The sequence below is a fragment of the Schistocerca cancellata genome, chromosome 10 (assembly GCF_023864275.1).
Source record: "Schistocerca cancellata isolate TAMUIC-IGC-003103 chromosome 10, iqSchCanc2.1, whole genome shotgun sequence".
Lineage (NCBI taxonomy): Eukaryota > Metazoa > Arthropoda > Insecta > Orthoptera > Acrididae > Schistocerca > Schistocerca cancellata.
Window position 1 is genome coordinate 100,536,639 of NC_064635.1, and position 16,102 is coordinate 100,552,740.

At 39.2% G+C, this 16,102-nt stretch overlaps 1 protein-coding gene across 1 annotated transcript in view; it reads left to right on the forward strand.

The window, feature by feature from the left end:
• The window catches only part of LOC126106625 (GATOR complex protein NPRL3), an 84,988-nt gene that overhangs the window by 28,795 nt on the left and 40,091 nt on the right, over window positions 1-16,102 (forward strand). The window contains 1 exon segment of the mRNA XM_049912980.1: window positions 6,882-7,056. Within this exon segment, the coding sequence (XP_049768937.1) occupies window positions 6,882-7,056 (175 nt within the window).

The window sequence follows — 16,102 nt, forward strand, 5'->3', positions numbered from 1 at the left end:
GTTTCATCACCTGCAATAATTTTTGAAAAAAAGTTTGAATCATTTCGGGAAACAGCTCAAAATACGTGGAATGCACATTCGTTTTAGAATTACTGGAGTTTTATTTGGGTTGCCAGCCTTATGATGTGTAAAATCAAATGAGTACAGCAATAGTTGGAAGAAAACTGAGTGAGACACTCAATCATTGTCAAAATACAGAGAAACTTATCCAAAATCAGACAATCTGCAATTGGTAAAGAAATTAAATTCATTGCAGACTAGTTATGGGAAGTGCAACGAAAATCATAGCTATAGCTGTTGGGCTACTGTAGCAAATGCTTTGGTAGTTTTGATTGTGTGAACTTTATGCAAAGACAAGAAACCCCTTCTAATTTAAATACAACCACAAATTCAGCTTTAAAGAAGTACATACATCTATCCTTACCTTAATGTAATGTTTCAAGCTTCTCATAATGACCATGCATATTTCCATCATGATTGATCTTATTGACTGTAGTGAGTGATATTGCACTCATTATTTTTAGGTCTTCAAATTAATTTCCTGTAGCCAAATAATGTAAGATATTAACAGGTGCTGAGTTGTAAGAGTAGCATCTTGCAAATGATGGTCGTTTTTCTTAATTATAGGTGTAATCATTTGCAACAGTACATCAAATGAGTGAGTGTCCATCCTCAGAAAGTTCTGATAATCATTTGGCTTGCTTCTCCTTGAGTCAGTAAATTTTTATGTATCAGTCTTCCCTCTTCTTGCACCACTCCTTAACCCATGTACACTTCCTCTTTTCCATCTATTAGTGCGAAATAAACCCAATGGCCAAGTAACAGCTGGCATCTATATTAGTCATATTGCCCCATCAAGATTATTTAATACTGAAATCACTTTGCTGTCTGGAGACAACCATCAGTGTATTGTCCAATATAATTTTGACAGTCTGCGGGTCATTACACATTAATGCTCTCTCTGGAAAGCTGCTGAAAATAAATTGTTCCTTGTAGGGACTTACTGACTTCTCTATACCACTGGTATGGGTTCTTCATACACTGTTCACCATTTTTTAAAGTGTAAATTCCCATCCTCCACCCCCCCCCTCTCCTCCACCCTCCCCTACACACTAACCCTTTCCACTGCCTCAATTAATGTAAAATTATCTCAAAATAATTAATGATAAAAGATTAAATGCTTATTGCAGTTGCTCTAATTTGGTGATAATGGCTCTTTACTAATGATAATGTTTGCATGGAATGTCCAAGTTGGAATATCAACAGTATTATGAAAAGGGTAGGTTGCTACTCGCGGTAAAGGTGATACGTTGAGCTGTAGACAGGCGTAACGAAAAGACTGTTACATATAAGCTTTCGGCTAAAGCCTTCTTCAGAAAAGACAAACACACACACATTCATACAAGCAAGCACACCTCACAAACACGACCTCTGCTTCCGACCACTCTAGAATGCCAAAATTCTTGCCATAGTGGCCAGAGATAGCGATCATGTGTGTGTGTGAGGTGTGCTTGCTTGCTTTTTTGTGTGGGTGTGTGCGTGCGTGGGTGCGCGCGTGTGGGGGCGCGCATGCACGTGTTTCCTTTATAAAGAAGACTTCGGCTGAATGCTTTCAGTCTTTCCATTGCGCCTGTCTGCATCTTGGTGTCATTGGTATTATATTTCATTGCAATTGATATGGCTTCTTGAGACAACTAGTGGAGGTCGTGGCTGCTAAACTAACAGAGAAAATGGGGACACAATTCAAAAGTTGAATACTGGGAAACTCTAACACCATATTGGGAAACTCTAACACCTGAGCAGGTACACATCTGGGCTATGCACCACTTCTCTAACTCTGCTGATATGATGCTCTCACTGTCTTATCTACAGGTTGTCTAAAGTAATATATACACACTTTGAAACAGAATCTCTCTTTGATTAAACCAGATAGAAATAATTTTTGGTATATAATGATTCAGAAGGCAATGGAAAGACATAGCCATGCTTCCTTATGTTGCAGGATTGGAAATAAATGTTTACCATTATCGTTTGGAGATTGGAAGTGGATGTTAGTGTTACTGGAAAACAGTGTGTGAATGTTCGATGATGCTGGAGAGTTGAATTAGGAGCACCACCTCCTTCACGATTAGCAATTATAGGAATCTGAGACAAGTTTGAAGTTGATGGAATGGTGCATGATGTGCAAAATGGACATAGCAGAAGAAAGAGATGTTCAGCAGATAGCAGAAGTAGTAATGCAGCGATTTAGATGTACACACAATACCTGAAAAAGTCTGTGAGGAAATTTTCTCATGAGACTGGGAGCAGCAAAACTGTATTCACAGAATTCTGCTGTCTCAGAGAGATAGAAGATTCACATTCCCAAAACTTATCCATGCTGTGAACGAGGATGATTCCAGTAGGTGAATTGAATTTTGTGAGCAATTCATCAAAATGGGTGAGGAAGATGAATGTATCTTTGGTTAGATGAAGTTACCTTTAAGCCTAAAAGAAAAATTGATCTCCATATTTGTGTGTACAGAACTAAACTCCCACTGAACATGCCATGAAGGCCTGACAATACCAATCAGCTGCTGTGCCATCCACTGTCTACAGGTGTCACTAGATGCAGGTATGGAGGGGTATGTGGTCAGCACACTGCTCTCCCACCCATATTTCAGTTTACAAGACCATAGCTGCTACTTCTCAATCGAGTAGCTCATCAGTTCACCTCACAAGGGCTGAGTGCACCCCCGCTTGACACCAGAGCTTGGCAGACTGGACGGACACCCATCGTAGTGCCAGCCTAGCCCGACAGTGCTTGACTTTTGTGATCTGTTGGCTACTTGTGTTACCACTGTGGCAAGGCTGTTGGCTATATTTGTGTGTACTAGGCTAATAAAAATCTATAAGTAACTGAAAAAAGGCCTATTAATCTGTCGTGAGTATCGGGCCGTTGTGGTCTGCCGCCTTGAAGGTTAATCGGACTGTACTTCTTTGAAGAGACTGACACCTAGAAATTATCCGTGGTAACTCTAGGCCTTAACAGTATTTTTGATGATGAATAATATTACTTTTAATGGGATGAGACACCACCTCACCTTCAGCTCGAAGTGGGGGGAATTTCTCGTTAGCACAGTGCCTTCAAAATGGATAGGACAAAGGGAAAGTGCTGTGAAGAATCCATCTCAATCACCGTTTGTAACCTTTTAGACTTTTGTTGTTGGGTTTCTGCCAAAAACACAGTACACTTCAAAACCACAAACAGTGGTTGATCTAATTGGCCAAGAAGTAATACTGTTCCATTAGAAACAGTACAGCTGGTATCCATTCTAAGTTGTCATCTATGATGCATTGTGGTCAGAGGTGGTCATTTTGGGCATATACCTACCCCCATGAACCATGGACCTTGCCGTTGGTGGGGAGGCTTGCGTGGCTCAGCGATACAGATGGCCGTACCGTAGGTGCAACCACAATGGAGGGGCATCTGTTGAGAGGCCAGACAAACGTGTGGTTCCTGGAGAGGGGCAGCAGATTTTCAGTAGTTGCAGGGGCAACAGTCTGGATGATTGACTGATCTGGCCTTGTAACACTAACCAAAACGGCCTTCCTGTGCTGGTACTGCGAACGGCTGAAAGCAAGGGGAAACTAGAGCCGTAATTTTTCCTGAGGGTATGCAGCTTTACTGTATGGTTAAATGATGATGGCATCCTCTTGGATAAAATATTCCGGAGGTAAAATAGTGCCCCCATTCGGATCTCCGGGCGGGGACTTCTCAGGAGAATGTCATTATCAGGAGAAAGAAAACTGGCGTTCTATGAATCAGAGTGTGGAATGTCAGATCCCTTAATCAGGCAGGCAAGTTAGAAAATTTAAAAAGGGAAATGGATAGGTTAAAGTTAGATATAGTGGGAATTAGGGAAGTTCGGTGGCAGGAGGAACAAGACTTTTGGTCAGGTGTATACAGGGTATAAATACAAAATCAAATAGGGGTAATGCAGGAGTAGGTTTAATAATGAATAAAAAAAATAGGAGTGCGGGTAAGCTACTACAAACAGCATAGTGAACGCATTATTGTGGCCAAGATAGATACGAAGCCCATGTCTACTACAGTAGTACAAGTTTATATGCCGACTAGCTCTGCAGATGATGAATAAATTGATGAAATGTATAATGAGATTAAAGAAATTATTCAGATAGTGAAGAGAGACGAAAATTTAATAGTCATGGGTGACTCGATTTTGAGAGTAGGAAAAGGGAGAGAATGAAACATAGTGGGTGAATATTGATTGGGGGGAGAGAAATGGAAGAGGAAGCCGTCTGGTAGAATTTTGCACAGAGCATAACTTAATCATAGCTAACACTTGATTCAAGAATCATGAAAGAAGGTTGTATACATGGAAGAACCCTGGAGATACTAAACGATATCAGATAGATTATATAATGGTAAGACAGAGATTTAGGAACCAGGTTTTAAATTGTAAGACATTTCCAGGGGCAGATGTGGACTCTGACCTCAATCTATTGGTTATGAACTGTAGATTAAAACTGAAGAAACTGCAAAAAGGTGGGAATTTAAGGAGATGGGACCTGGATAAACTGACTAAACCAGAGGTTATATGGAGTTTCAGGGAGAGCATAAGGGAACAATTGACTGGAATGGGGGAAAGAAATACAGTAGAAGAAAAATGGGTAGCTCTGAGGGATGAAGTAGTGAAGGCAGCAGAGGATCAAGTAGGTAAAAACACGAGGGCTAATAGAAATCGCTGGGTAACAGAAGAAATATTGAATTTAATTGATGAAAGGAGAAAATATAAAAATGCAGTAAATGAAGCAGGCAAAAAGGAATACAAACATCTCAAAAATGAGATCGACAGTAAGTGCAAAATGGCTAAGCAGGCATGGCTAGAGGACAAATGTAAGGATGTAGAGGCTTATCTCACTAGGGTTAAGATAGATACTGCCTACAGGAAAATTAAAGAGACCTTTGGAGAAAAGAGAGCCACTTGTATGAATATCAAGAGCTCAGATGGAAACCCAGTTCTAAGCAAAGAAGGGAAAGCAGAAAGGTGGAAGGAGTATATAGAGGGTCTATACAAGGGCGATGTACTTGAGGACAATATTATGGAAATGGAAGAGGATGTAGATGAAGATGAAATGGGAGATACGATACTGCGTGAAGAGTTTGACAGAGCACTGAAAGACCTGAGTCGAAACAAGGCCCCCGGAGTAGACAACATTCCATTGGAACTACTGACGGCCTTGGGAGAGCCAGTCCTGACAAAACTCTACCATCTGGTGAGCAAGATGTATGAGACAGGTGAAATACCCTCAGACTTCAAGAAGAATATAATAATTCCAATCCCAAAGAAAGCAGGTGTTAACAGATGTGAAAATTACCGAACTATCAGTTTAATAAGTCACAGCTGCAAAATACTAACGCGAATTCTTTACAGACGAATGGAAAAACTGATAGAAGACGACCTCGGAGAATATCAGTTTGGTTTCCGCAGAAATGTTGGAACACGTGAGGCAATACTAACCCTACGACTTATCTTAGAAAATAGATTAAGGAAAGGCAAACGTACATTTCTAGCATTTGTAGACTTAGAGAAAGGTTTTGACAATGTTGACTGGAATACTCTCTTTCAAATTCTAAAGGTGGCAGGGGTAAAATACAGGGAGCGAAAGGCTATTTACAATTTGTACAGAAACCAGATGGCAGTTATAAAGAGTCGAGGGACATGAAAGGGAAGCAGTGGTTGGGAATGGAGTAAGACAGGGTTGTAGCCTCTCCCCAATGTTATTCAATCTGTATATTGAGCATGCAGTAAAGGAAACAAAAGAAAAATTCGGAGTGGGTATTAAAGTCCATGGAGAAAAAATAAAAACTTTTGAGTTTCACCGATGACATTGTAATTCTGTCAGAGACAGCAAAGGACTTGGAAGAGCAGTTGAACGGAATGGACAGTGTCTTGAAAGGAGGATGTAAGATGATCATCAACAAAAGCAAAACAAGGATAATGGAATGTAGTCGAATTAAGTCGGGTGATGCTGAGGGAATTAGATTAGGAAATGAGACACTTAAAATAGTAAAGGAGTTTTGCTATTTGGGGAGCAAAATAACTGATGATGGTCGAAGTAGAGAGGATATAAAATGTAGACTGGCAATGGCAAGGAAAGTGTTTCTGAAGAAGAGAAATTTGTTAACGTTGAGTATATATTTAAGTGTCAGGAAGTCGTTTCTGAAAGTATATGTATGGGGTGTAGACATGTATGGAAGTGAAACATGGACGATAACTAGTTTGGACAAGAAGAGAATAGAAGCTTTCAAAATGTGGTGCTACAGAAGAATGCTGAAGATTAGATGGGTAGATCACATAACTAATGAGGAGGTGTTGAATAGGATTGGGGAGAAGAGGAGCTTTTGGCACAACTTGACAAGAAGAAGGGACCAGTTGTTAGGACATGTTCTGAGGCATCAAGGGATCACAAATTTAGCATTGGAGGGCAGCATGGAGGGTAAAAATTGTAGAGGGAGACCAAGAGATGAGTACACTAAGCAGAGTCAGAAGGATGTAGGTTGCAGTAAGTACTGGGAGATGAAGAAGCTTGCACAGGATAGAGTAGCATGGAGAGCTGCATCAAACCAGTCTCAGGACTGAAGACAACAACAACAACAACAATCACCTTATTAAGTTTCACCTTAATGTATACAACACCAAAAGCTTTTCATTTCTGTCTGCTTTAATTAAAGGGGTATTAAGGTCCAAAGAGTGTATACATTATTTTGACACACCACACATTTTTAGCGTATTAAGTTCCAAAGAGTGTATACATTATTTTGACACACTACATATTTTTAGTGGGTGTTTTACACTGCCCTCAATTTCGTGCAGGTGTTTGCAATCCCTGAAGCCGTACCATGGCCTGCTGCTGCTGGTGGAGCCCTCGGAGCTGCTGGAGACTCTTTCTCCAGACTCGTCGCCGGCACTTGTGCGCCTCGTGCAGATCTACTCCCCCATAAAGTCGCTGCAGACACTTGCTGCCGATGCAGACTTAACACTTCGGCAGGTTAGTGCCTTTGTATGAGTGCCTTCTATATTGATGACACTGCCTTAAAAGTTGAAGAATGCTGCAGATTCTGTTATACGTAAATTTCAAGGGATAGTTTTTAAAATAAACTGGGTGTATGGTGTAAGATGTAACACCCCATTTATTTATGGGCAGATTAAAATAAGTTATTGTTAGATCTCATTACAAGAAAGGTGACAAGAAAAACATAAGTAATTATTGTCCAATATCCTTACTGAGACATTTCTCCAAAAAAAAATTTGAAAAAGTAATGTACTCAAACATAATCTCACATTGAAGCAGGAGCAATTTACTTAGCATGTCGTGGTTTGGATTTGAGAAGGGTTACCTAACTGAGAATGCTATTTATAAATTCATTCCCCAAATATTACAAATTGTAAATTATATAATATTGCAATTTTTTTTTAATTTCTCAGGGTGTTTTCATTGTATAGATCATGTTACTCTCCTGGGAAAGCCTAAGTTTTATGGAATTGATGGCTTTACACACAACTGGTTTGAATAATACTCAACAAACAGAATGCCAAAAGTTGCATGAAATAATTCAGTGTCTTAAGGAGAGAAAATATTAGAGCTTTGAAGAGATCATGAAGGGAGTGCCATAAGCTTCAATTTTGGGTCCACTGCTAGTCCTTATATATCTGATTGATCTACTTCTTAACATTCATCAAGCAGAACTGGTACTTTTTTAGAGATGAAACTAGTTGTTGTTGTTGTGGTCTTCAGTCCTTAGATGGGTTTGATGCAGCTCTCCATGCTACTCTATCCTGTGCAAGCTTCTTCATCTCCCAGTACCTACTGCAACCTACATCCTTCTGAATCTGCTTAGTGTATTCATCTCTTGGTCTCCCCCTACGATTTTTACCCTCCACGCTGCCCTCCAATACTAAATTGGTGATCCCTTGATGCCTCAGAACATGTCCTACCAACCGATCCCTTCTTCTGGTCAAGTTGTGCCACAAACTTCGCTTCTCCCCAATCCTATTCAATACTTCCTCATTAGTTACGTGATCTACCCATCTAATCTTCAGCATTCTTCTGTAGCACCACATTTCAAAAGCTTCTATTCTCTTCTTGTCCAAACTATTTACCGTCCATGTTTCACTTCCATACATGGCTACACCCCATACAAATACTTTCAGAAATGACTTCCTGACACTTAAATCTATACTCGATGTTAACAAATTTCTCTTCTTCAGAAACGCTTTCCTTGCCATTGCCAGTCTACATTTTATATCCTCTCTACTTCAACCATCATCAGTTATTTTGCTCCCCAAATAGCAAAACTCCTTTACTACTTTAAGTGTCTCATTTCCTAATCTAATTCCCTCAGCATCACCCGACTTAATTCGACTACATTCCATTATCCTCGTTTTGCTCCTATATCCTCCTTTCAAGACACTGTCCATTCCGTTCAACTCCTCTTCCAGGTCCTTTGCTGTCTCTGACAGAATTACAATGTCATCGGCAAACCTCAAGGTTTTTATTTCTTCTCCATGGATTTTAATACCTACTCCGAATTTTTCTTTTGTTTCCTTTACTGCTTGCTCAATATACAGATTGAATAACATCGGGGAGAGGCTACAACCCTGTCTCACTCCCTTGCCAGCCACTGCTTCCCTTTCATGTCCCTCGACTCTTATAACTGCCATCTGGTTTCTGTACAAATTGTAAATACCCTTTCGCTCCCTGTGTTTTACCCCTGCCACCTTTAGAATTTGAAAGATAGTATTCCAGTCAACATTGTCAAAAGCTTTCTCTAAGTCTACAAATGCTGAAAACGTAGGTTTGCCTTTCCTTAATCTTTCTTCTAAGATAAGTCGTAAGGTCAGTATTGCCTCACGTGTTCCAACATTTCTACGGAATCCAAACTGATCTTCCCCGAGGTCGGCTTCTACTAGTTTTTCCATTCGTCTGTAAAGAATTTGTGTTAGTACTTTGCAGCTGTGGCTTATTAAGCTGATTGTTCGGTAATGTTCACGTATGTCAACACCTGCTTTCTTTGGGATTGGAATTATTATATTCTTCTTGAAGTCTGAGGGTATTTTGCCTGTTTCATACATCTTGCTCACCTGATGGTAGAGTTTTGTCAGGACTGTGTGTGAAACTAGTGTGATAATGAATCCCATTGGGTAGAAAACAATGGAAGTGATTGTTACTCATGTTTTTTCAAAGAATTACTTAACAGTTCTGTGAAACTGTACTCCCGCTAAATTTTGAGAAAACACACTATGTTCAGTTCTGTGTGACAGATAGTCATACCAACAATTGATGTAGGACATAAACAGGAGTCAGTAAGTAGGGTAGAATACTTGAAATTTTTGAGTGTACATACTGAAGAAATCTTGCACTGAAAGAAGAGTATTACCGAGAATGAGATTTTCACTCTGCAGCGGAGTGTGCGCTGATATGAAACTTCCTGGCAGATTAAAACTGTGTGCCCGACCGAGACTCGAACTCGGGACCTTTGCCTTTCGCGGGCAAGTGCTCTACCTCTGAGCTACCGAAGCACGACTCACGCCCGGTACTCACAGCTTTACTTCTGCCAGTACCGAGCTGCTGAAAAATTAAGGTCAGGTCCTTTTGCTCCTTCTATAATTGCTTGTCTTGGAAGCAAATGGATCATCCTCCTGATATACGAGGGTTATTCAGAAAATAATGTGTGACTTCTTATCACAGATTTTTTCAAAAATCTGTTTTTATTTAATATCTTACATGTTCCTCTGTTTTTCTACGTAGTTTCCATATTTGTTTACAGATTTGCCACAACATTCTACAAGCTTTTGTATCTGTAGGTCACAGACGCCTGCTGCCTGTGAGGATAACCTGTCTTTAACTGCTTCTTTAACCCCATCTTCTGTTGCAAAGTGCTTGCCTCGGAGAAACTCCTTTAGGTTGCAGGAGAAGTGAAAAATCACTCAGTGCCAAGTCTTAGATTGCTCCCATCAAGAGATCTGATCAGTTTTTGGGTGTGAATGGCAGAATGGGGTCTGGTATTGTCATGGAGCAGCAAAATGCCAGACATCATAAGGCCATTACATTTATTCTGTATTGTTTATTGTTATCGCTTGCTGCGTAAACTCGACTACAAAGATTGTCTGTTTATTCTTGACTTTGACTGGTGATACCATGTGATGCCATTCCGTTGACTGACATTTAGATTCTGAGGTCATGTGAGAAATCCACCCCTTATCCTCTGTCAGAATATTCTCTAAAAATGGATCATCTTCCTCATTATGATATTGGACAAAAAAATCAAGAATGCTAGCCATTACTTTCATTTTGTGTTTCTTGGTAAACAGCCTGGGAACTCAATGTGTGCATAATTTGTGAAATTACTACTTCTCAGAGTCAGTTTTGAACAGAGTTGTTTTACCCACATTTGAAAATTCTAGTGCTTAAGTTGAAATTGTGAATCACTACTCTTCACAAATCTTTTTGTCCACAGCTTTGACCAAACCTGCTGAGAACACCAATGGTTGGCTTGATCGCGCTTTGTCCTGGATATTTACTCACCTGTTCCTGAAAGCTAGATCTCACCCTTTTATGCAGTGTATTGTCACTTGTTGCTCTGGGGCCATAGACCTCACTTATCTGTTGATGAATTTTCACTGTTGCAGTATTCCTTGCTGTCAAAATTATTCAAAATTATTTCACACTTGGTGGACTGATCAATTGTTTTAAACATTTTGAACGAACAGTGTTGACAGCACACTGCAACAGTACCAATGCAAATGACATCGTTTGGTGAGCAAGGCATGTTGGGAGTAGGTGCGCATGTGCGGTTGCATGTTCGAGTGACATTCAACTAGCCAGTGCGATTCAGACCTTACTTTTTTAATAACCCTTGTATTTTGTGTATTTCCACTCAGTAATATCTTTCTGGGACAACTCGAGGAAGAAAGTATTGACTGAACAAAAGCGAGCAGTAGGAATATGTGGTGTTCACAGAAGAGCGTCGTATAAGGAGTTAGGAAGTTTAACTTTGCCATCACGATACATGGATTTGCTAATGAAATTTGTCATAAATAATCCATCACAATTTGAGAAGAATAGTAGATGTACACATCTACAATAATAAAGGAAAAATGACCTCTTTGTATCCATTATTAAAGCTGTTAGTGGCTGAGAAAGCAGAAACAAATAATATTTGACCATTTGCTCAGTAACATAAGATGTAGTACAGATAGTGAAGCGAGTTTTGAATCTGACGTAAAATCATTTGTCCTCAACAATCTTCCATTCCATGGCCAAATTTTTATTTAAAAACTGGTAGCCTGCTTACAAAAAATCCGTAGTTTTTAAATGCAAAAAACACATTTACAGATGTTAACACTAATCAATATGTATACATTTCCTATAAGCTGACCCATTTCACATGATTTCAGTAAAATAATTGTTCAAATGATCTGTGAAACAAGTAAATAACTAACTAATTAACTTTCACAAATGGCTTATGATATCGAAATGAGATTTTCAATAAATCATAGTACACACAGTGGTATATAATTTTGTTGTATGTTTAATCTTGTAACTGGATCTATATAGAAACTCCGTAGCCACCATATGATGCATGCTGGACAGTACACTGTACCAGTGTTAGTCATTCCCTTCCCTGTTCAACTCACAAATGAGCGAGATGAAGACTGTCTATATTCTTTCAAGAGATGTACATTGGTGGCATTAGGATCATTCTGCAGCCTGTCAGTTGTCTAAACATCGTCAATATTGTTTCAGGTAAAGAACATCTTCTTTCCTCTAGAGACTCCTGTTTGAATTCACGGAGCCTCTCTGTAATACTTGCATGTCGATCAAACCTTCCCGTAACAAATCTAGTTGCAAACCTCTGAATTACTTTGATGTCTGTCTTTAACCTGACCTGGTGGGGAACCTGAACATCGAGCAGTACTCAAAAATTGGTCGCGTAAGGTTTGTATTCAGTGTCCTCTCTAGAAAAGCTTCACTTTCCTGGAAGTCCTCCAATAAACCAAAGTTAACTTTATGTGCTTGTTCCATTTCATCTAACTTTTCAATGTTACCTGTAGGTATTTCACGTGACTGTCAGGTAGCACACAACCGGCTTGTTGATCCAAGTTAATTTCTTCGTGGCCTTTTTGAATGATATAGTATTTTTAGACAATTCTTGAAATCCTTTGAGGAGACGAGCGCAATGATCTAACACTTGTTAATGTTGACACTGAAACTTTTGACATATGTATAGGGCAGCAAAGATTGTTGTAATGGAACTATATGCTAAAAACTGAAGGAAAACTTTTTCAAATATTTGCATGTACAATAGGTCTGCAAATAGGGCATTTTGCTCACTCAAGCTCACTGTACTCAGTCACAGCTTCCCCGAATATGAACACTCCAAGCGGACAGGCTTTGGTCAAATGAGGCACCACATGGAGGGCAGAGGACACGCGGTCTGGTGTGCTCACAGCGCTGCTGTTGCGGCCTTTTTGGTAGCAGCTCTGTGTGTCTGCAGGCTCGTGTTGCTTCTGGCATACTTTCACCAGCTAATGGAAATACACTCAGATCAATTTGGTTACCTGTGTGGTAGTTTCTGATGATGACACCATTATGATCCTTAAGAGAAAATATCGTGCTTTATGCAGTAACAAAAATTTTGAAACAGTTTGGAGTTTCACATGAAAACTGTGTAACTACCAACTTCTGTTGGTCTCGTAATGAAAAATCACCTTATTGTTTTTTACAACACCATCTGCTTTATTGATTCGAGTGTACATCTGTGCACTTGACCACCCAACAGATAAGAAACCTAACAAGAACAAAATTGTCTCCAGATTTTTCCCTGTTGGCGTAATTACAATGAATTGACTTGTTTCAAATCAGGTGTGCTATTTCTGTCAGGCATAACATTCCAAACAGCACTGAAATTTTTTTCACTATTTACATTTGAGGCTGGAACACAAAATGTTGTTCACTAAATGTGATAGCTTGGGAAAGTTATGCATCCTCCTTGCAAGCAGCTCTTTGTTTTACTACTATCCATTCCGATTAAATACAATTTGACCTCGTCAGTAGATTGAGTGTGATGTAGCTCACAATCTAGTCAAACTGAAAACAGGACTTCATTTTTTTGGCTTCTGAGTGGATGCAGCTGACATAATCTCATCAGTCATAAATAAATATTTACACATATAACAAAAACAGAGTAAGATATTACTTCCACATTATAATTTTGTTCTAGCTTATCAGAAACTGATATTTCGTCACAAATTTGATGCACAATATTTAATGTGTCATCTCAATCAGAAACAGACATTTTTTTTCCCAGTAACCAGAAGGGCAGCCACATAATTGTTTCTATTCTGTGCAATTTTGGAATTTTTATTTTCTCATTTGCAAGACAGAGACAGCGATGCTTCAGCACTTGTAGTACCTACAGGTAATAGATGGTAATATGACCATTGTACTTGACTGCCAAAATACTGGTGACACGGAAATTGGCGTATCGCAAATAAGCATACTTTCGTTTGCAGGAAATGCAGTATGTCTTCAGTAATTTAAACGTATGTACCTCTGTGTCTTAGGGCCCCGTATTATAATGACTTTTTGGTTTGTGCATCCATAAGAAAACAAACTGAATTGTTGGAAACTGGTCACCTTCCAGCATTTTTATTGCATCTTTAAATGTCTCTAAAAATGTTATGAGTTCTTTTGCAGTGTTGTCATAACCAGTTAGTTTTTCAGAGACACTTCTCTCTGAAAGCAGTTCCATGATTTTGTCATATGGCCTTACTACATACTGTAGCATTCTAAACAAGATGTTCCACAAACCATCCATTTCTTGCTTCAAGCTTGTCTACGTCAAATTCACATCACCAGTTTTCTTTATGAAACGGACACTATCTTTTGCAGCATAAGTCATGGAATAAACCATTCCAAGCCCATTTATCAAGTAACTATCATCCAACGTATGTTTCTTGACTGTGTTCAAAACGTGCAAAGCATGCATAATGCTGAAAGGATTGCAGCTCCTTGGTCAGTGACAAATGAAATCCTATTAAATTCTGGGGATTTACTCCTAACAACTGCCTAATCTTGGTAAGCAAATTGCACAGCAAAAGACAGGTAACACATTTTCTGATACGCATCGGTTCGTATATGTGCTGTACATCCTCATGCATTCACACCTATGGCCTGGATAATGCTGGACATCATACTCGATCATATTTCATCGGCTTGTCTTTCATTGTTTTGTGCTGCCATCAAGTGTGACTCAAAATGTTGGAAATGTCTACATCTTCCAAGTCTTTCTCGTAGCATAAAACATGAAATCGTACATCTAATGTTAATGCAAATGAGCAAAGGTTTCTGACACACATTTCTACACATCTTTTCAATTGCTGCAGCTTTCAGTGAAACTGCTAATGTTTCCAAACATCTTGTCGTGTTGTGCAGAGATATGCCTTCAGATACGTGGTGGCGGATCTGTAAGACAGCAGGGCAGAACACTTGGCACGGTAGATATAGCCGACATCCTCGTCAGTCACTAATGAAAATCTCTCCGAAACATTGATACAACCAGTGTCCTTCACACTTGGGATATATTACTTCAAATCGGTTTTTCTTTCACACTCTCCTTCATGCCAAGTTCACGCACCACGATGCTACAGTGGGCAACTGAATGGTGCTCAGGTAACTATTAGCAGATGGCCAGGCAGTTTGAGCATGCGGCACTGGAATGAGTTTCATGGAAGTCAAGTGCGGTTGCCCCCTCAATCCAAAGCGGCTGTACATGCGCTGAGCAATTTTAGTGCACGTAAACATCAGGTGCAGACCTCTAGTATATGCTCGTGTTTTAAGTGAACAGCATTTGGTGAAGCAAGCAAACCATCGAAAGGCTTGATACGATGACAGGGCCAGGCACAAGAACCCCACTTGGTGGTACTACATTGCAATAGTCGATTCCTGCCACCTTGTCTTTCAATTTTAGCAGCTTTTGTGGATATCTTTACAAGAAGTTTAATGCCAATTTGTTGTTGTTGTTGTTGTTGTTGTTCTGGTCTAAGGAAGACTGGTTTTATGCTAACCTATCTGAGCAAGCCTCTTCATCTCCATATAACTACGGCAACATCCATTTTAACTTGCAAGATTTCGTACATTGGTCTTCCACTATAGTTTTTCCACCACACTTTCTTCCATTACCAAAGTCATGTTTTCTTCATGCATAAGGTTGTGTCCTATAAATTGATCCCTTGTTTTAGTTAAGTTGTGCCCCAAATTTATTTTCTCAGTGTTTCGGTCTGGTATCTCTTCACTAGTCAGTCAGTCTGCCCATTTAATCTTCAGCATTCTTCTGTAGCATGACATTTCAGGTGCTTTTATTCTCTTACTAATTTTTTCATAATGCGGTGCCACAGTCATATATTTCTTTAAAGTCAGTACCGCCATAAGACTGTTGTTTATTTACAATGTTACATTTACACTTACACAATTTTTTAATATGACAGTATGCCATCTCAGGCAATTTATAACACTTAAAACACTTGCTAATGGCACTTCGAAGCCGAAATCACGATTGTGTAAGTGTAAATGTAACACTGTAAATAAACAACAGTCTAATGATGGTACTGACTTTAAAGAGGGATTCTCTTATTATCTGATCACCTTATCATCCATGTTTCACTTCTGTACAAGGCTGCACACCAGATAAATAACTTAAAAAAGGAATACTTCCTTAAACTTAAATTTATATTAGAAGTTACCAGAGTCCTTTTCTTCAGAAACACTTTTCATGCTATAGCCAAGATGAAGGCCAATTGCAGAATGACGTAGACACTATATCCGTATGGTGCAAAAAGCTCCATTGTCTCTGAATAAGGAAAAGTGTGAGGTCATTTATATGAGCACAAAAAGAAATCTATTAAATTTTAGTTACATGATAAACCACACAAATTTAAAGGTTGTTTATTTTGATTCAACTAAATACCTTAGGATTACAATTAGAAACAACTTACATTCAAACAACCATGTAGAAAATGTTGTTGTGAAGACA